This window comes from Rhinolophus sinicus, linkage group LG02, assembly GCF_036562045.2.
Source record: "Rhinolophus sinicus isolate RSC01 linkage group LG02, ASM3656204v1, whole genome shotgun sequence".
Classification (NCBI taxonomy): domain Eukaryota; kingdom Metazoa; phylum Chordata; class Mammalia; order Chiroptera; family Rhinolophidae; genus Rhinolophus; species Rhinolophus sinicus.
The window spans coordinates 104,165,129-104,186,134 of NC_133752.1; the positions used below are offsets into that span (position 1 = coordinate 104,165,129).

The 21,006-nt window shown below is 40.0% G+C and overlaps 1 protein-coding gene and 1 pseudogene across 4 annotated transcripts in view; both read left to right on the forward strand.

Moving 5' to 3' along the window:
• The first annotated feature begins 1,395 nt into the window (after nt 1-1,395).
• Nucleotides 1,396-21,006, forward strand: part of IL15RA (interleukin 15 receptor subunit alpha) — a 48,638-nt gene continuing 29,027 nt past the window's right edge. The window contains exon 1 of one of the 4 annotated variants that reach the window (XR_012493786.1): nt 1,396-5,260. Coding sequence is in view for 3 of the 4 variants with exons in the window: in XM_074325026.1 (XP_074181127.1) it covers nt 5,173-5,260 (88 nt within the window). In the remaining variant the exon portion in view is untranslated. The remainder of the gene's footprint in view (nt 5,261-21,006) is intronic. The other 3 variants (XM_074325026.1, XM_019738264.2, XM_019738267.2) reach the window with 3 other exon arrangements.
• Nucleotides 5,658-14,777, forward strand: LOC141568567 (large ribosomal subunit protein uL6 pseudogene; annotated as a pseudogene).

Genomic DNA, 21,006 nt, shown 5'->3' on the forward strand with positions numbered 1-21,006 from the left:
TCTCACCTGAGTCTCTCCAGTCTACCAGAATGCCAGATTTTAAATTTCTTGTTGGCCAATTATTTTGGAAACATTTTAATTTTAGAAGCTGTTTACTTTAGGCTATCTTACTGATTAAAAACAGCTACTTTTTACTTGGAGTATCCTTAATAAAATGGCCAAGGGAAACTTTCACTGGAGAGCATACCTGCAAAACAGTATCACAGCTGTTAGTGTGCCCTGTTTCAATCAAAAAAACAATTACCTGTGAAGCAAAAATTCCATTTTAAAAATAAGATGTTTACTGTCTTCATGAGAATTTTTAAATTTAATTTTTAGAATAGATAATACAATATGTTTCAAAATGAGAAAAAAGGTAAAAATAAAGTTATACATTGAAGCATCTCCCATCAATTCAGTAACCACCTCCATAGGGAAGGGCATTTATTGCTTTCTTGTATGCTTTTCCTGTGTTACTGAATATGTGTGCAAACACAAGTAAATATATTCTTGTTTACTCCTTTCTAACATAAGAGGCAGCATACTACCAACAGATTTGCATGTTGTTTGTTTGCTTGTTTGTTTTGTTAACAATATGTCTTGGAGATCTTTTCACATTAGTAAAAAAGATAATTTTTTAATAACTGCATTGTATTCTCTTGTATGCATATATTAAGTAATTTATCCAACCATTTCCCTATTGATGAACATTTGGGTTATTTCCAATATTCACAATTATTAAGATGCTTTTGTAATGCATTGTTTATGACATAGCTGGAAAAGTCATTCTGGGGGGAAAAAGAGAGCAAAATGACTCTACCCACAACTTTAACCAGATAAATAAATAAAATACTTTTAAGTTCATAAACAGTTTAAGTTTCAACTCAGAATCTGTAAGTTTTTACATTTAAAAATTTACAATGTCTGTAAAATATTACACCTTCCAGACATTTTATTCTTAACATTTTAGGTCAAGGACCCTTTTGAAAATAGCTGATGAAAGATATGGATGCTTTCTGCAGAAAAGTACGCACTCCAACAACATTTTTGCAAAATGTTCCAAGAGGTAACAGGCCATCTATTGTGACTGGTCATAGATCTAAGATTTTAAAATTCATGAACCAAACTCATTCCAGTAAGTTAATATTTCTAATTTCTTGCATGGTGGAGGGATTAAACCCCCCCCCCTTTTTTTTTTTTTTTTAAGATTGTATTGGGGAAAGGGAATAGGACTTTTATTGGGAAACTGTGTGTACTTCCGGGACTTTTCCAAGTCCAGTTGTTGTCCTTTCAATCTTAGTTGTGGAGGGCGCAGCTCAGCTCCAGGTCCAGTTGCCAATGTTAGTTGCAGGGGGCACAGCCCACCATCTCTTGTGGGAGTTGAACCAGCAACCTTGTGGTTGAGAGGACGGGCTCCAACCAACTGAGCCATCTGGCACTGGCCCATGTGGGAATTGAACTGGCAGCCTTCAGCCTTAGGAGCACGGAGCTCCAACCGCCTGAGCCACCGGGCCGGCCTGAAACACTTTTAATAGTTGTCTGAATAAAAAGAAGATTATTGCATATTAGATGGTGCAAAGCCTATGGGTGGGCTTTGTCTGGCTTCCATGGTGTTTTGATTTTTTTTTCTAAAACAATAATCACTATTTGTAACCTGGGAGACTTTGCACAAGGACCTATATTTTCAGTTTCTTCAAAAATTAAAAATCTAGTGTCAGTGGACATACATGCTCTCTGCAAGTGTGCAAGTGTGCAAGAACTTTCAGCCTACTTCCTCTTCTCTTCTGCCCAGCAACCCTGCTGTCTGGTCTTTATAGGCATATGGATTTGAGATTCCCTGATAAATCTTGGGTGTACATTTTGGAAACCCTAAGCTTCTGTCATTTTCTTTCTTGGTTTTATCCTGAGTTATTTAGGGATGACCCGAAAAACAAAGGTGAAAGCAGAAGGTTCTTGAAAGTTTTCCCTCTTCTCTCAAGTTCTCCTCACTAGGAGATGTGATAAGGAAGGTGGAGAAGAGAGTGGAGGCAGAAGAGAAAGGGCTGACAACTTTGCGAACATGAAGAAAGAGTGCCGAGGGTGACAGGCCAAGTTGGGTTCTTACTTAGGTAGATGAGGGACACCAGGGGAAGCTCATGATGCAATTGGGAGTGGAACATGAAGCCGTTTCATCTTGGGGAAGTTGGCTTTACCGAGTTTATCATCTTAGTTGGGTGAGTGTGTCACTTCAGGAAGTGACAGCAGGAGTAGGAACATGTGTCCCAGCTGTTGGAAATTCTACCCAGGGTGGAGTTTCTATCCTCGCCATCTGTTCCTGGGGCCTTCCCATCCATCTCCTTGGTGCTCTGGCATCCTGCCTTGACAGATGGCTCGGCTCAGTATCTTAGAAAATATTTCTCTGAACAATTTTTTCAATGCCTAACTTGTACTTAACATTTTTAGCTGGCAACTTTCTCTATAATCATCTTAGATAGCTTACAAACGGAACATACTAAATGTTCATTTATCTAACACTTATTGAGCATTTATAATATGTCAGGCACTATTCTAAATGCTTTTATTAACTCATTTAATCCTCACAACCACCCTCTGGTATAGGTCCTAATATCCCATAAGCAGAACTGGAGAGAATACAGTTTCAAAGTCAATTAAAGAATAAAATTACAAAACAATTTTGAATAAAAACATCATGAAAGTTTAAAAAGTATTAAACTCACTCTACTCTGATATATTTAAATATTTAAAATTCAAAATCCGTTTCATAGCTTAATTTTTCAAACACAAAGGTGATTAAATTATGGTTATGAGGCACCAAATTAACGTAACTGAGTTACCGAAAAATGGATTGGTCTCTTGGGAAGAAAGTACAGGGTGATTTTCCTCCGGAGCAGGCAAGCTTTTCTGTTCTAGAATTTGGAGCTTTCCCATCCCAGGGATGCAGTTTACAGAATGTTTGTTTGGTGTTTATTTCCTTATTTGATTGCAGGATACCAAAAAGTCTGACCCGAATAGGCCTTTTCTAGAGGAGATCCTAGGCTAACTGAGATAAACTGCCTAGATTGTCTGTGAGGATAACTGTATGTGCAAAAAGCATTTTGAAGGGAATAAGGATGGACTAGAAGGGAGTCAGGTGCATTAGAGGAGACCAGAACCTGGAGGGTGGGTCTAGACAGAGACCATCTGGAGGTAACCAGGAAGACACAGGTTGCAGGCCTCTGCCTGTTTCTCCTGGGTGTAAACCCAAGGGAAGGGAAGAGAACCATTTGCCACTGGGGGTTGAGGGGAGAATAATATCAGATTTTTGTTGACCTTGGCAAGTGGAAGCTTGCAGCCAGATATGACATGATTTACAAAAATGAGGAAATGTGGTACTTTTTATACTCTTATTGAGAAGCAATTCCTTCTTCGTGTGTGTGTGTGTGTGTGTGTGTGTGTGTGTGTGTGTGTGTGTGTTTGAGTGTGTATGTATCTCCAATGTTCGTTTTTCTGTTATTAAGCAAAGCTCCTGTGCGCGGACTAGTTTTCTTTCATTCCTTCCACTTCATATTCACTGCCTTGGTCGCCCCAGGTTCACGGCAACCATCAATATTCCTCATAAAAAGGAACAGACTATTGATACATACAGCAATTTGAATGGATCTCAAGGGAATTGTACTGAGTGAAAAAAGCTGACCTCTAAAGGCTGTAAGCTGTATGATCACACTTACATAACATTCTTCAAATGACAAAATTATACAGATGGAGAAAAGATCAGTAGTTGCTAGGGATTGGGGACGGGGGGGAGAGGAAGGTAGCTGTGACTATAAGAGTAGCAGGAGCCATCCTGCACCGGGAACTGTTACTCGTCTTGGCAGTGGTGTCACAGACATCTATCTATATATGTGACAAAAGTGCATAGAACTAGGGGTGGCCAGATGGCTCAGTTGGTTAGAGCTTGAGCTCTTAACAGGGTTGCTGGTTCAGTTCCCACATGGGCCAGTGAGCTGCACCCTCCACAACTAGATTGAAGGATGACTTGGAGCTGATGGGCCCTGGAAAGAAACTGTTCCCCAATAAAAATTTAAAACAAAAAGTGCACAGAACTAAATGCACACAAATGAATGCATAGAAAACTGACAGAATTTGAATATGGTCTACGAAAATTTCCTGCTTGTGATATCCCATGTGCTACAGTTATTCAAAATGTTACCACTGGGGGAACAGAGATGTCCGGTATTGCCTAATTTCATTCCTAGAACTGGGAATGTGTGTTTGTGAAATCCAGACCTTTCTCATGGCACAAGTTCTCAATAAAGTCAGGTTTAACTTGAGATCCAAAGAAAACCAAAACCCCACCTGCGAAAGAGGAGGATGGCGAACTAGGAGACGTCGTCTAAATGAGTAAGCCAGGTCCTCCCTCCTCTTTTCCATGTCCTCCTCAAATACTTGAAATGTCCTTGCGGAATAAAGATGCAGCTGGAATAAGACACAGTGGTGGTACAGAGAGCAGAGGCAGGCGTAAGCAGGTGGCCTGGAATGCGCTTCCTGGGCATGTGACCTGAGCAGACGCACCGCGGCGACACTTCCGCTGTCACCCACCGGTCCGGTCGGGTCCTCACCGTGGTGGAGCGCAGGACAACTTTCCCGCCAGTCTGTGGGCCAGGAATGCAGGGACACTTGGACAGGTGAAGTCGGAGCGACAGGCGGAGACAAGCAAAGGGAGGTGACAAGTGGAGAGGTCAGGTGTGAACACCCACCGACCGTGTTTACCAGAAAGACCTTGCTTCCCGATGGCTTTGCCCACTCCCTCGGCGTGGGGACACGAGACCGAATGGACTTTTGGGGTCACGAGATCCGAAGGGAGAAGAGGGGGAGGGATCCATTCCTCCGCAGTTGACGGTCCGGGTCTCCGCGCTGCGCGCCCGGAGGCACTGCGGGGACTGGGGCGGCGGCACGGGGGTCGCCGTGGCTGCCGGGGCTTGTTCTAGAGGAGGGGGTGGGAATGCTGTCACGGATCTGTCACTGCTTCTCACCTCTCCCCAGCACTCCGGGGGCTAAAGCAAAAGCGAAAGCGAATGCGACTCGCGGGACGGCCCGTCCCGGGAGCCGCACCTCCTCCCAGACCGCCCGGCATCTGCACTCGCAGGCAGCTGGGCGCCCCAGCCTGTGCGGGCCCGAAAGGTAGCCGGCGAGAGCGCGGCGGAGGGTAAGGCCATGGCCTGCCTGCGGCTCCGGGGCTGCCGGATCAGCGACTTCTCGGTGCTGCTCTTGCTGCTGCAGCTCTGGCCGCCGGTGACGCCAGGTAGGGAAAAGCGTGCGCCCTTGGGCGGCGGGAGGGGGCCGGCGCGCCTGAGGGGGACCGCACTGAGCGCCCCACCTCCAGCGGCCGCGAGTCGGTGCGGGAGGAAAGGGGTGTGCGCCCGCCCGGGTACAGGGAGCTGGGCCGGCGCGCACGGGACACGTGGATGGAGCGGTGGCCAGGGGCAGAGCGCCGGTCCATGCGTCCCCACCCACTCCGGCTTACCTGGTCCCCCAAGGGAGGGAGCTGAGTGGCCAGGTTTTTAATACAATGTCTTCCGATTTCCGAGGCAAAGGGAAAAACCCGAGGGTTGCAATGGGGGATCCGAGTTGGAGTTGTACAGCAATTTCGAGACTTGCGTGAACGCGGTTCCCCGAGCCCCACGAGGAAAGCTGCGTGGATGGTGCACAGCGTGCAGTCCCCGCAGAGAACCCAGGAAAACGACCCTGTCAGTCCCCTCAGACGAAAGCAAATAACACGGGTGGGTAGTGGTAGGACGGGATAGGGACCGCGTCCCTGGGGAGAGAAACCGTGTGGGGCAGGTTGCACACCTGGGGACCTGGAAACAACTCCCAATTCTTAAGCAGCAGGAAACCGTGAGAGGGCGCGGGTGGTGCGGCAGCCTGGGGTACGCGCTCCTCCGCAAAGGGGAAGAAATGAAACTGGTGTTGTCTTGGTGTAGGTCTCATAGATGTCATCTCAGAGGGAAGAATGGAATGAGTGACTGGTAGGAGAAAGGATAGATGGGTCTGGCTTTATCCCTGTCGGCAGCGCTTCTTAATCTTTGTAGTCTGGGGGCTCTTTGAGGGTCTGATGAAACCTACACACCCTCTCCCCAGAAAAATGCACTTAAAAACTTGTATATAATTTTGGGGTCAGGGACCCACTGAAAGCCACCCATGGACTCCCCAGGAGAGTTAGTAAACCCAAGATATTTCTCCCTCCGATCCGCCCTGCCCCCCTCCTTCCCTCCCTTCCTCCCTCCTGAGTGTGTGTGTGTGTGTGTGTGTGTGTGTGTGTGTGTGTGTGTGTGTGTGTGTGTGTGTGTGTGTGTGTGTTTAAGACAAGACTCCCAGTCATTGACATCAAGTCAGTGGGACCAGTCTGCCCAGCTGCTGCTGGCTGGCTTGGTGTGAATCCCATAGCTCTCTGGGATTCCCTTTAGTTTTATTTTCCTGAGACTATGTTTAGATTTTTCCCCCACATCCAAGAATCTGAGTTATGTGGGTGACCTGGTCAGTCCTCCCAGCTGACCAACCAGTGTCCTGTGTGACGCCTGAGATGTGGGAAATAGCCAGCAGACTGGGGCAACTTGATTGCACAATGTGAAAGTGAAATGCAGTCAGAACCCAGCCAAGATGAGTCGCCGGAGTGGGGAGAGAACACTGCCCCATGTCTCTAAAGCTCATTGATCTCACAAAGTTATCACTGCCATCTGGGAACTCCTGATGTTTCTTAGTTTTTCCTTAACAGCTTTACTGAGGGATAACTGACAGATAAACTAGATACATTTAAATTGCACAATTTGATAAGTTTAGAGGTAATGTATACACTCATGAAACCATCACCACAATCAAGAGAAAACATAATCATCACTACCAAAAGTACCTTCATGTCCTACATACTTTTACCTCCCACTTGGCCCTGTCCCCCAGGCACCTGCCATCTGCTTTCTGTCACTATTGATTTATTGCATTTTCTAGAATTTCATATAGTGGAATCATTTAGTATGTACTCTTTCTTCCATGTTTCCCCAAAAATAAGACCCAGTCTTAGTTCCTTTCTTTTTATTACTGAGTGGTAGTCCACTGCCCCGATATCACACAGTTTGTTTACCCATTCACTTGTTAATGGACATTTGGGTTGTTTTGGTTTTCAGCTATTGCATATAAAGCTGCTATGAACATTCACATGTAGGTTCTTGTGTGGACATAGGACTTCATTTCTCTTGGGTAAATGGCTAGGAGTGGCTAGGACTGGATCATATGACACGTTTATGTCTAATTCTTTATGAAACTGCCAAACCATATTCCAAAATAATTGAACTATTTTACATTCCCACCAATAGAGTGGGAGAGAGAGTTTCAATTCCTTGTCAGTACTTGGTATGTCTGCTTTTATTATTTCCAGCTTTATTGAGACATAATTGCCATATGACATTGTAAAGTTTAAGGTGTACAACATGATTTCATAAATGTATATATGTTGTGAAATGTTGACACAATGTTAGTTAACACATTCATCACCTCACAGTTACCAATTGAGAGAGAGAGAGAGAGAGAGAGAGAGAGAGAGAGAGAGAGAATGGTCAGTCCTTTTATTTTATTAATTTTATTGGGGAATATTGGAGAACAGTGTGTTTCTCCAAGGCCCATCAGCTCCAAGTCATTGTCCTTCAATCTAGTTGTGGAGGGCACAGCTCAGCTCCAAGTCCAGTCGCCATTTCAATCTTTAGTTGCAGGGGGCACAGCCCACTATCCCATGCGGGAATTGAACCTACAACCTTGTGGTTGAGAGCTCTCGCTGTAACCAACTGAACTATCCAGCCGCCCCTCCGGAAGCTCAGCGTCAGCTCATTGTCTTCAATCTAGTTGTGGAAGGCGCAGCTCACTGGCCCATGTGGGAATCGAACCGGCCACCCTGTTGTTCAGAGTTCACGCTTTAACCAACTGAGCCATCTGGCTGCCCCCTGGTCAGTCTTTTTAATTGTACCCATTCTAATAGGTGTATAGTGGCCTCTCATAGTTTTAATTTGCAATTTCCCAGTAACTAATTGTGGTGAGCATATTTTCATGTGCTTATTTGCCATATTTATATCTTCTTTGGTAAAGTGTCAGTTAAATCTTTGGTCCTTTTAAAACTGAGTTATATTGTGTTTTGAGAGTTCATTATATATTCTGGACACAAGTCCTTTATCAGATATATGATTTACAGATATTTTCTCAAAGTCTGTGGCTTGTTCAATCTCTTAACAGTGTCTGATGAAGATCAGAAATTTTTAATTTTGATGAAATTCAACTTATTAATTTTTTCTGTTATGTAATATGTGTTCAGTGTCATATCTAAGAAGTCTTTGCCTAACCCAAGGTCGCAAAGCTTTTTTTATACAATTTTTATAGCTTTAGATTTTAGATTTATGTCTGTGACTCATTTTGAGTTAATTTTTTTACATAACGTGAAGTATGAATTAAAGGTTTTGTATTGGTTTGGTCTGGAGTTTTTTTGCATACAGCTATCCAATTGTTCCAGCACCATTTGTTGCAAAAATTATCCCTGCTGAAGTGCCCTTACACCTTTTTTTTTAACATCAGTGTCCCTTCATGTGTAGACAAAATATCAATATACAAAAATCAATTATATTTCTATACATTAGCAATGAACAATTGGAAATTGAAATTTCAAAGAAATATCATTTGCTATAGCATCAAAAAGTATGAAATATTAGGGGTAAATCTGATAAAAGACTAGAAAAGATTACCCGTACACTGAAAACCAACAGCCATAGCTGAGAAACTTAAAGAGCTAAACAAATGAAGAGATATACCATGTTCATGCATTGTAAAAATTGGTATCTATAAGGTGTCAGTTCTCCCAAAATCAAAATTCCAGCAGGCTTTATTGTAGAAATTGACAAACTGATTCCAAAATTCACATGGAAATGCAAAAGACCTAGTATACCCAAAACAACTTTGAAAAAGAACTGAATTAGAGGAATAACACTTTTGGTTTTGAGATTTACTATAAAGTTACAGTAATCCAGACAATGTGGTATTGGTGTACAGATGGACAAAGAGCTAACAGAATAGAGGGCACCTGATGTTTTTAAGTGAGCTTAGAAGAGAAGTGGATCCAAATTATTAAATTTGCTACTTGGTAGTATGATCCTAATGAGAAAGTCTAGAGAGCAGCCCATTCTTTATCACTAGCTGAGAAAATAATATAGTCTCAGATCTGTCCCTGCTAGTTGACAGTGCCACAAGATATACCAAGTTGTCATCAGTCTATTCTTATTCAAAAGGCCAGATTTGGAGGGATTCCCTACACTCCATCATCTGGAGTAGTAGGTCATTCACTTCTTAAAGGTCATCACAACCTGAAAAGACGATGGTTTGTTTGAAGATGAATATCCCTGTTCCCCCGTTCTGTTTTGGTTGTATAGAGTGTTAGTACACTTGGGGTGGTTTTACAACTTATGTCTTTAAACATTTTTAAACCATTTTTTAGAACTCTGGGGAGTTTTGCCCAAACCTTACATTTTTTATTTCAAATCAGTTTTACCTACTTCTTATTGCTCTGTGCTACCAATGATAGGGAGGAAAGTGATAAAAACTTCAATGTACAAAAAATATAGGATTTGTTGAACTCAACCTAAATGTTAAACAGTGGAAGATTGCATAAATAAAATGGAGCTGCTTTCAAATTGTGTACATATGATTCAGTTTTTACTAGAATGTCCAGAAGTAGTTGTCATTGAGCAGGGAGATATTATGGACTGTGTATGTCTGTGTAGTTGTCTGCCTTTTCTTACTTTTCTATCATATTTTGAATTGTTGTGCTTGGCCAGTTAGCTCAGTTGGTCACAGCATAGTGCTAATATTTTCACTTGCTTTTGTCCTAAGAACAATAAAATAAAACTACAAAATAACACAATAAAGATCTAGAATTTTGGTGTTTTTATAATTCATTTTAAATTATAGTTGATCCTCATGAAAACATATAGCATTGTTTTCATGACTTTATAAATTTTGCAAATTTCTCAAAATAAGGTTCTATAAAATCACTGCATATAATATTTGTGCATGCTATACATACATTTTACAATCATTTGCAATTTGTTTAAATAATTCCTTATTTGCTGGAGCTTCAATTACCTCTAAATGGTTGGATATTTAGGTTGTTTCAAAATGTTTTATGTTTTAAACAGCACAGAGTAGGAATAATTGGATAAAAACTAGCTATATAGAGCAAAAAAGGCAAGGGAAAACACCTGAAATTCTAAAAAATGGCTGAAATGTTTCTGGGAATATTCTTTTTCAATCAAATCATCACTCCAACTAAGTTTGTTTTGGGCTAAATCACTTTTGCCAAATTGATTTTACCAAATAGTATATAATGATGTGACTAAATGTATGAAATCCCCAAGTATATGCTCTTGGAATCCTATCAGTGTTACTCATTACACACGGTTGATGTTATCTGAATTTTTTCTGTTTGGAAGGACTTGATTTCTTCTACACAGTGGGGAGCCATTGAAGGTTTCTGGGCAAAGGGGGACATCACTGGAGCTGAATGATGGATAGGTTACTCTTGTAAAGAGTTTGAAGAATAAACCATAGTTAAGAGGGTCTGGAGACAGGAAGCTAAGTTTGGAGCCTTTTGCAATAGTTCCAGTAAGTGGTGATGAAATCCTCAAGCAAGGCAGTGTCAATAAGGAAGAAAGGAGGAGGCAGATTTCCTCCGGAGTCCTATGTGTATAAAGTGTATTTCATTCTTTCCTTTTGTTTGCTCTTCAACCTATAGCCCTGTTCAACTCATTCAACCCTTCAAAAATCATTATTTAAGGACTTGAATTGTAATGTATTTGCCTATCATACAGAAGGTGGGTTACAAAGCTCAGTGAATGAGCCGGAGACAGAAAGAACAGAACTGATGAGGTAAGAGCAATGACCTGAGGATAGTCCGCACTTACAGTGAATGCCAGAAGGAAGTGTGCTGACTTGGCTGGCATTTCAGCTAGAAAAATAACGAAAGAAAATAGATAACTGTGAACACACAGGCCTTTATGCTTTTGCTATGTCAGCTTCACAGTATGCTTTTAGAGGGCCGAAATCATATCATATGCTTCTTTGTGTCCTACCACAATTAGCATGCTGTAGGCATTTAAATGGTTGAATAAGAGAAAGAAAAGATTGGAATGGGGTCTGACTCTCCTTAAAGAATGGTAGGGGTGTGCTTACCTGATAATTTTTGAATTCTGGATAGGATACTAGGCTAGAGCTACTTACTCATACTCGACTATGTAAACCGACTTGATAAAGAAGTCTGATTCACAAGTTCTGGGAAGTAGAAAGAGGTGTGGCCCTATGCACTACTGTAGTGACTTCATTAAAATGATTGTTAGGACTTGTTGTATGTGTTTTTTTTGGCTACCTTAAGTTTACTTCTATTTTCATTACTTTGTCCAGTCTACTTTATATATTCATAAGCCACTAACTAACTTCAGAAAACACCTATCACATGCTAGGCTTAGCATTGTGAGAGTACCAGAGGACTGTGAAATATATTGACCACCTTCAAGGAGCTTACAATGTTATAAACAAGGAGAGACTTACTTACGCTGAATATCTGGGGAACAATGTTATGAGAGAATTATAATTGAAGTATTGAAAGATGTGATTAAGGCCTCTGGAAATGATAGGTTATTGATAGAAATCAAATGCATTATCTATAATGTACTTATGAGAGAGTCTAGCTTTGTAAAGTAACTGGCTGATTGGACTGGATGCAGTATATTGATATCCTCGTGTATTTGTATATTGAGTATTCATGTATTCATCTTTCTTTGAGGACCGTTCACAATGGAAAGACCACTAGTTTTTCAGTAAAATGACAGTAGATATTCTCAAAAACCTTACTGCTACAAAACACCCAGGAATGATGAATAAAATAGAGCAAACATCTATTAAAATCCCTAGCCAATACAATATGTGATTAACTACGTAAAACAAAACTAATAACCATGAGTTGTGGGGTTTATAATATATGTAGAAGCAAAATATATGACAACAACGCCACAAAGGCTGGGAGGAGAGAAATGGGAGGATAGAAATGGATGTATATTGTTTACGGTTCTTATACTATCTATGTGAAGTAATATGACGTCCCTTTTTAAGGTAACCTGTACTGAGGTTAAAGATGTATACAATAAATGGTCAGATGGCTCAGTTGGTTAGAGCACGAGTTTTTTATTTTATTTTATTTTATTTTATTTTATTTTATTTTATTTTATTTTATTTTATTTTACTTTACTTTACTTTACTTTACTTTACTTTACTTTACTTTACTTTATTTTATTTTATTTTATTTTATTTTATTTTATTTTGGACTATTGGGGAACAGTGTGTTTCTTCAGGGCCTATCAGCTCCAAGTCGTTGTCCTTCAATCTAGTTGTGAAGGGCACAGCTTAGCTCCAAGTCCAGTCACTGTTTTCAATCTCAGTTGCAGGGGATGCTGCCAACCATCCCATGTGGGAATCAAACAGGCAACCCTGTTGTTCAGAGCTTGTGCTCCAACTGAGCTGTTCGGCCAACCCTAGACTGGGAGCTTAACAACAAGGACAATGACTTGGAGCTGATGGGCCGAAGAAACACACTGTTCCCCAACATTCCCCAATTAAAAATTTTTAAAAAATAAAATAAAATTATTTAAAATATAAAATAAAATAAACGCTAAAGCAACCACTGAAATAATACAACAAAGAGTTGTAGTTAGTGAGCCAACAAGGGAGATGAAATGGAATCATGAAATATACTCAAATAATCTATGACATGACCATCTCCATAGAAAATCCTATGGGATCTACCAAAATGCTATTAGAAAAATTGAGTTTCACAAGGTTGCAGAATACACAATTAATTTACAAAAGCAACCCCTCCCCCTGCCAAATTAAGTACTTCATAAAAAAAATCAATAAAAACATGTTAGTTCCTTATATAGAAAATTATAAAACTTTTTGAAAGAAACATAAATAAGAAAAGAGATATACACTGTTTTCAGATAAGAAGACTCAATATCTTAAAGACGTCAATTCTCCCAAATCTATCCTTATGCTGTTAAATATCAGGACTTACTACATAATGTATGGTGTAGAAATAGAAAAATAAATCAGTGAAATAAAATGGCCTAAAAAGAGATGAAACATGGAAATTCAATTTGTGATAGAGCCGAAAAAGATGGACTGTTTATAGTAAATCTTAATAATTGGCTATGTTTGTTTTTAAAAATGAAATTGAATCCTTACTTCACACCATACACAAAAATCAATTGCAGACTTACATTTGAAAGGCAACAATATAAAACTCTTAGAAGAAATGTAGAAGAATCTCTTTAGAACCTTAAATTAGGAAGGAGTTCTTCAGTAAGACTCCTAAACTCTAATCTTAAGTGGAAAACACTCATAAATTTCATTACATTGAAATTTAAAACTTCTGTTCATCCAAATGCACCAAAAAGAAAATAAAGACAAGCCACAACTTGGGACAAGATATTTGTAACTTATCTAAATAAAAGGAATTTGTATCAAGAATATACACACCAAAAAAAAACACACATGTAATATTCAAAAAGCAAAGGACAGCTCTCTTTTTGCTGCATCGACTGCGAGGATGAAGACCATTCTCAGCAATCAGACCGCGGACATTCCCGAAAACGTGGGCATCACTCTGCAGGGACCACAGTTATTGTGAAGGGACCCAGAGGTACCCTGTGAAGGGACTTCAGTCACATCAATGCAGAACTCAGTCTCCTTGGAAAGAAAAAGAAGAGGCTCCGGGCTGACAAATCATGAGGTAATAGAAAGGAACTGGCTACTATTTGCACAATCTGTGGTCACGTACAGAACGCGATCAAGGGTGTTACCCTGGGCGTCCATTATGAGATGAGGTCTGTGTGTGCTCACTTCCCCATCAACATTGTCATTCAGGAGAACGGTTCTCTTGTCAAAATCCGAATTTTTTTGTGTGAAAAATACATCCTCAGGGTTCGACTGAGGTCAGGTATTGCTTGTTCAGTATCTCAAGCCCAGAAAGATGAGTTAATTCTTGAAGGAAATGATAGTTGAACTTGTATCAAATTCAGCTGCTTTGATTCAACAAGCCACAACAGTTAAAAACAAGAACATCAGAAAATTTTTGAATGGCATTTGTTTCTGAAAAAGAAACAGTTCAGCAGGCTGATGAATAAGATTTAAGTTGTCCAGCTACAGAAACACCAAGATGCCGAGTGAGTCCTCAGACTTATTTGTGATATTTTAAAGATGCAATAAAAGTTATGTATTGATTCGGGGATGGGGAAGCAAAGGACAACCTACTAGTAATACTGGCAAAACTCACTAAGTTTTACTAAGAAAAATAAGTGGTTCATAAACACATGAAAAGCTTCTTACCCACATTAATAACAGGGAAAGTTAATTAAGTACCAAGAGATACTGTGCGGACAGAGCCAGGAGTGCAGTTTCCAGGCTCCCGGCCTCACGTGGAAAGTTGCTGACTCAGGTAGTAAATGGCCGTCAACTGTGATTGGATGGCCATCAGCTGTGGCTAGTTGGCTGTCAGCTGTAATCAGTGAGCCATTGGCCACTAATATAACTGCCGTGGCTACATTAGCAGAAAATGGGGGCTAGCAAGAAGATGGTGGCTGAGCTAGCAAGCGTGGATTGCAGTTAGCACGGCGGATTGCACCTAACAAGGGGTCGGTTGGCAGGCAGAAAAGCTGACAGCAGGTCGCACGTCGTGTGAATCCAGCCTCCAGTGAGACTATAGTGGTATGACTCCCCTACCTATGGCTCCATGGGTGTTCCTTTTTGGCCTCACCATATCCTGCGTTCTTATGTGGGGAGCGGGAGCTGAGACCCCGCAGTCCGCCCCACACGACACATGGCGCAGCGAGCAGGGTCCCCCGTGTGACACCCTGCATGACAAATGGCGCAGGCCACCCCACACGACAGGTTGGTTGGCAGAGAAGCAGACAGCAGGCTGTGGATCATGTGGCTCCTGCTTTCTGTGTCTCCAACCCAACCACCAGCGAGACTATAGCGGTATGACTCCCCTATCTATGGCTCCGTGGGTGTCCCTCTTTGGCCTCACCATGTCCTACGTTCTTATGTGGGGAGTGGGAGCTGAGATCCTGCCAGATGCCCTGCATGACAGATACCATGTCATATTCACCAGTTTGACAAAAATTAATCAGACAAGTGTTAGTGAAGATTTGGAACAAGAACTCACCTACTGCTGGTGGAAGTGTAACTCGGTACAGTCTCTTTGAAAAACAATTTGTTATTATCTAGTTAAATTGATAATGTGCATGTACTATGTCCCAGCAATGCCACTGATAAGAAAATACCATAAAGAAACTCTTTCCCATGTACATCAAGAGACATATACAAGAATATTCACTGCATTATTATTTGTAAGAGCAAAAACACTGGAAATGATCCAAATAGCAAACAACCGTAAAATGGATAAATTGTGGCATACCCATATACTAGAATAATTTAATAACAAAAGTGGATGAACTACAGCAATATGCATCAACATAAGTGAAAAACATAATTTTGTGTGAGAGAAGCACAGTAAAGAATATGTGCAATATGATTAAACTTACAAAAATTCAAACACATAACAACTAGGCAGTACATTTGGGAATACTTATGTCGTAAAGCCATAAATAAAAACAAAGGAATGAGGGTGACAAACAGCAGTATGGCGTTCCTCTCTTGGGGAGATAAAGTTGGGAGGCGGAGCTGAGGAGGGCATCCAAGTAGCCTCTCAGTTACTGGTAATATTCTGATTCTTAAGCTGATTGGTACGTACATGAGTCTTCATTTAATGATTAATCCTTAAATTCCACCGAAACATTTTATATACTTTTGTATGTATGATTTTCACAATAAAAATCATTTTAAGAATGTACAGAAGATGAAGATAGAGGAAGGTACTCTGAGGCAGCTATCCTGATTCAAATATAAATTCTGACTGATTATTCATCAACAATAGATAGATACGCATGTAATCAACTGCAAATAAGCAACATTCAAGTACGTATTCAAAAATTAATAGAGAAGCTAAACATCCAATTATAGCCAAATAGAGAAATTAGTGAACTAGAAGATAGTTCTGAAGAAATTATCCAGGGTATAGCACCGACAAACAGATGGTGAGCAGATGACTTTGAAAAATATGAAGGATAGAGCTAAAGACTGAATAGAGCCACATCTTCATGCGATGGTATTTGGGGGTGGGGCCTTTGGGAGGTAATTAAGTTTAGATGAGGTCACCGATCAAGGATCTGTGCTGTGATCACTGACTGTTACTTCTGATTACAGAGGTGCTGCCAAAGAGGTGGACAGTCAGTGTGTTTGCACCTCTCTCTATAACTGCAAGCCCCTTCCAGACCAGCTGAAATGGCTTCCAGGGAATGCAAAAGGCCAACACCCTTTTTTCCCTCTTCATTTTTCTCTTTTTCCTCTTTTGGGAGCCAGACCTTAACAACTAGGACATTCCAAAACAAACAAATAGACAGGAAAAATTAGAAAGTGACTGTGCAATCCCAGGGAAAAGTTCAGAAAAGACCTGAGAGGACAAGTTTACACCTCTGGCTGACCCTTAGCACAGAGAGATCCTACAAGAATTTTTTTTAAATTACAAAAAACAGTAAAACCTGGGGTAGGTGGCTGTCATGTGGGAGACCCAGCTCGCTGCGCCACCTGTTGTGTGAGGCGGCCTGCGGGCTCTCTAGTCCTGCTCCCCACATAAGAACGCAGGATGTGGCTGGGCCAAAAAGGAACACCCACGAGCCATAGGTAGGGGAGTCATACCACTATAGTCTCACTGGAGGCTGGAGTCACACGATCCTCAACCTGCTGTCGGCTTTTCTGCCTGCCAACCAACTGACTGACTGACTTACTGACTCTTCAACCAGTGCAGCCCCAGCAGTGATATCAGCTGACAGCCAATTAGCCACAGTTGATGGCCATCTAATAACTGAGCCAGCACCTTTCCACGTGAGGCCGAGAGCCTGGAAACTGCTCTTTGGGACTCTGTCCCCACAGTGGCAAACCTGATTTCCAGAGTTACCACATTATTAGATTCAAATATCTAGTTTTCAAAAACAAAAAAAATCACAAGTTATAGAAAGAAACAGGAAAGTTTGACCCATTCGAAAGAAAAAAATCAATAGAAGTTATCATTTAAAAAAAGACCTGATAGCAGATATACTAGACAAAGACTTTGCAACAACTGTCTTAAACAAATAAAGATGTGGCAAAAGTCAAGTCAGCAACCTAACTTTATACCTCGAGAAACTAGAAAAACAACACACTAGGCCCAAAGCTAGCCGATAAAGAAAATAATAAACATTAGAGCATAAATAAACAAAATAAAGACTAGAAAAACAATAGAAAAAATCAATGAAACTAAAAGTTGGTTCTTTGAAAAGATCAACAAATTGACTAACATTTAACTAGATGGACTAAGAAAAAAGAGAGAAGACTCAAATTACTAAAATCAGAAATGAAAGTGGGGGCTTTACTACCAATTCTACAGAAATAAAAAGCACTATAAGAGAGTACTGTGAGCAATTGTATGTCAACATATTGGATAATCTAGATGAAATGGACCAAGTCTTAGAAACACAAACCCTACCACTACTAAATCATGAAGAAATAGAACATATGAATAGCCCTATAACGAGTAAGGAGATTGATCAGTAATCAAGATCTTCTGACAAAGAAAAGCCCTGGACCTAATAGCTTCACTTTTGAATTCTACTAAACACTTAAAAAAGACCCTATACCAATCCTTCTCTAACTTTCCCCAAAAATCGAAGAGGAGGGAACACTTCCTAACTCATCCTATGAGGCCAACATTACCCTGATACCAAAGCCAGACAAAGAAACTATTAAATAAGAAAACCACAGACCAATATCCCTTATGAACATCTATGCATAAATACTTAACAAAATACTAGCAAACTGAATTCAGCAGCACGTTAAAAGGATTATATACAATGACCAAGAGGAATTTTTTCCTGGAATGCAGGATGGTTCAACAACTGATCAATGTATTATAATACATCATATTAATAGAATAAAGGGGGGGGGAACCCTCAGGATTATCTCAATTGATGCTGAAAAAGCATCTGACAAAATTCAACTCCCATTCATAATAAAAACACTAAAAACACTAGGAATAGATGGCAACTACCTCAACATGATAAAAGCCACTTATGAAAACCCACAGTGAACCTCATACTCAGTGATAAAAGACTGAACACTTTTCCTCTAAGATCAGGAACAAGGCAAGGATGCCTGCGTGCACTACTTCTATTCAACATTGTAGTGGAAATTCTAGCCAGAACAATTAGGCAAGGAAAATAAATAAAAAGTATACAAATTGGAAAGGAAGAAATAAAATGATCTCTGTTTGCAGAGGATATGATCTTACATGTAGAAAACGCTAAACATTCCACAAAAAAACTGTTAGAACTAATAAATGAATTCAGCAAAGTAGCAGAGTGCAAAGTCATCACAGAAAAATCAATTGCATTTCTATACACTAATGAACAACCCGAAAAGGAAATTACAAAAACAATTCCATTTTCAATAGCATCAAAAAGAATAAAATACTTAGGAATAAACTTAACCAAGGAGGTGAAAGACTTGTACAATGAAAAGTACAAAACGCTGCTGAAAGAAATTAAAAAAGACATAAGTAAATGGAAACACATTCCATGTTCATAGATTGGGAGACTTAATACTGATAAAATGTTGGTACTACCCAAACAATCTATAGATTCTATGCACTCTCTATCAAAATCCCAATAATATCTTTCTACAGAAATAGAAAAACCCATCCTAAAATTCATATGGAATCTCCAACAGCCAAAACAATATTGAAAAAGAAAAAGAAAACTGGAAGACTCACACTTCCTGATTTCAAAACTTACTATAAAGCTACAGTAATCAAAACTGTGTGGTATTGGCATAAGGACAGACATATAGAATAGAATAGAGCCAATGGAATAGAATCATAGATAGCACAGAAATAAACCACCACATATGTGGCCAAATTATTTTTGACAAGGGTGCCAAGACCATTCAATTGGGAAAGGACAGTCTTTTCAACCAGTGGTGCTGGGAAAACTGAACATCCACCTGTAAAAGAATGAAGCTGGAACCTTACCTTACACCATATACAAAAATTGACTCAAAATAAATCAAAGACCTAAAATAATAAAACTTAGAAGAAAGCATAATTATTTTGTTAGTGTTTTGTTTTATATTCCACATACGAGTGAAATCATGATTTTTGTCCTTTTCCATCTGACTTATTTCACTTAGCATAATACTCTCAAGATCCATCCATGTTGTTGCAAATGGCATTATTTCATTCTTTTATGGATGAGTAGTATTCCATTTTGTGTGTGTGTGCATGTGTGTGTATGTGTGTACCACATCTTCTTTATAACAAAACAAAACAAAAACAAACTCATACATACAGACAACAGAATGGAGGTTACCAGAAGAAAAAAGGGGTCAGGGAGAGGACAAATTGGGTAAATGAGGTCAAATATAAGGTAATGGAAGGAAAGTAGACTTTTCCTGGTGAACACATAATAGAGTATACAGGTATCAAATTATAATGTTGTACACCTGAAATTTATATAATGTTATGAACCGATTAATGAAAAAATTAAATGATGTTATATACATGTAAAAAAAGAAGAAAACATAGGAAAGAAATCTTCATGACCCTGGGTTTGGCAATGATTTCTTGGATATGACACCAAAGGCACACGTAACAAAAGAAAAAATAGACATGTTGGATTTTGTGAAAATGTTGAACATCAAAAGGCCCTATCAACAGAGTAAAAATCAACCTACAGAATGGGAGGAAAGTATATGCAAATCATTATACCTGATAAGGGATTAAAATCCTGAATGTATAGAGAACTCCTAACACTCAACAACAATAAAACAAACAACTTCATTCAAAAATGGGCAAAGAACTTGAATAGACATTTCTCCAAAGATATAAAAATGGCCAATAGCACATGAAATCATTCTCAACATCATTAATCATTATGGAAACGCAAATCAAAACTTCAGTGATACACACCTTGTACCCATTAGGATGACTCCTATAAAAAAAATGTTGGCAAGGATGTAGAGAATTGGAACCCTTGTACACTGCTGGTGGGAATGTAAAATGATACAGCTGCTGTGGAGAACAGTGTGGAGGTTCTTCAAAAAATAAAAAAATAGAATTACCATATGATCCAGCAATTCCACTTCTGGGTATATACCGACAAGATTTGAAAGCAGGGTTTCCAAGAGCTATTTGCATACGTATATTTGTTCATAGCAGCATTATTCACAATAGCTACAATGTGGAAGCAAACTACTCATCAACAGGTGAATGGATAATCAAAATGTGGTCTATACATACAATGGAATATTATTCAGCCTTAACAATGGATGCAATTTTACAATATGCTGCAGTAGGGACTATGCTAAGGATATTATGCTAAGTGGAAATAAGGTTTGAGCAAGGTGTCTTTGCAATACTGTGTGTGTGGTGTTTCGGTTGAAGTAAGGATTCTTAGACCCTTTCTCCCTTCTGAGGCTTTAGCATAACTCATGGTGGGAGCCATCAGTCCTCCAAAGGCTGAGAGCTCTGTGATCTCACAAGTTCCTCCAGGCCCAACACAATGATGCTATCAGCTCCAAAGAGCAGACTTAGCATATGGAAGAAAAGGGCCAGATGAGGGAAAACCAGTTAAATACATTTATACCAACTAAATCCAGTCTTTGCCCAGCCTGTTCCCCTGGGGACCTCATGTCTGCCATGTTCCCTGGAATCATTAATCTGTGGCTGGATGGCAGTCACCGATCCGTGGCACTCACCAATGACATACTATTACCCCAGAGGTCTAAAGGTCCAAGGTTCCCTCAGAAGGAAGGAACATTTTA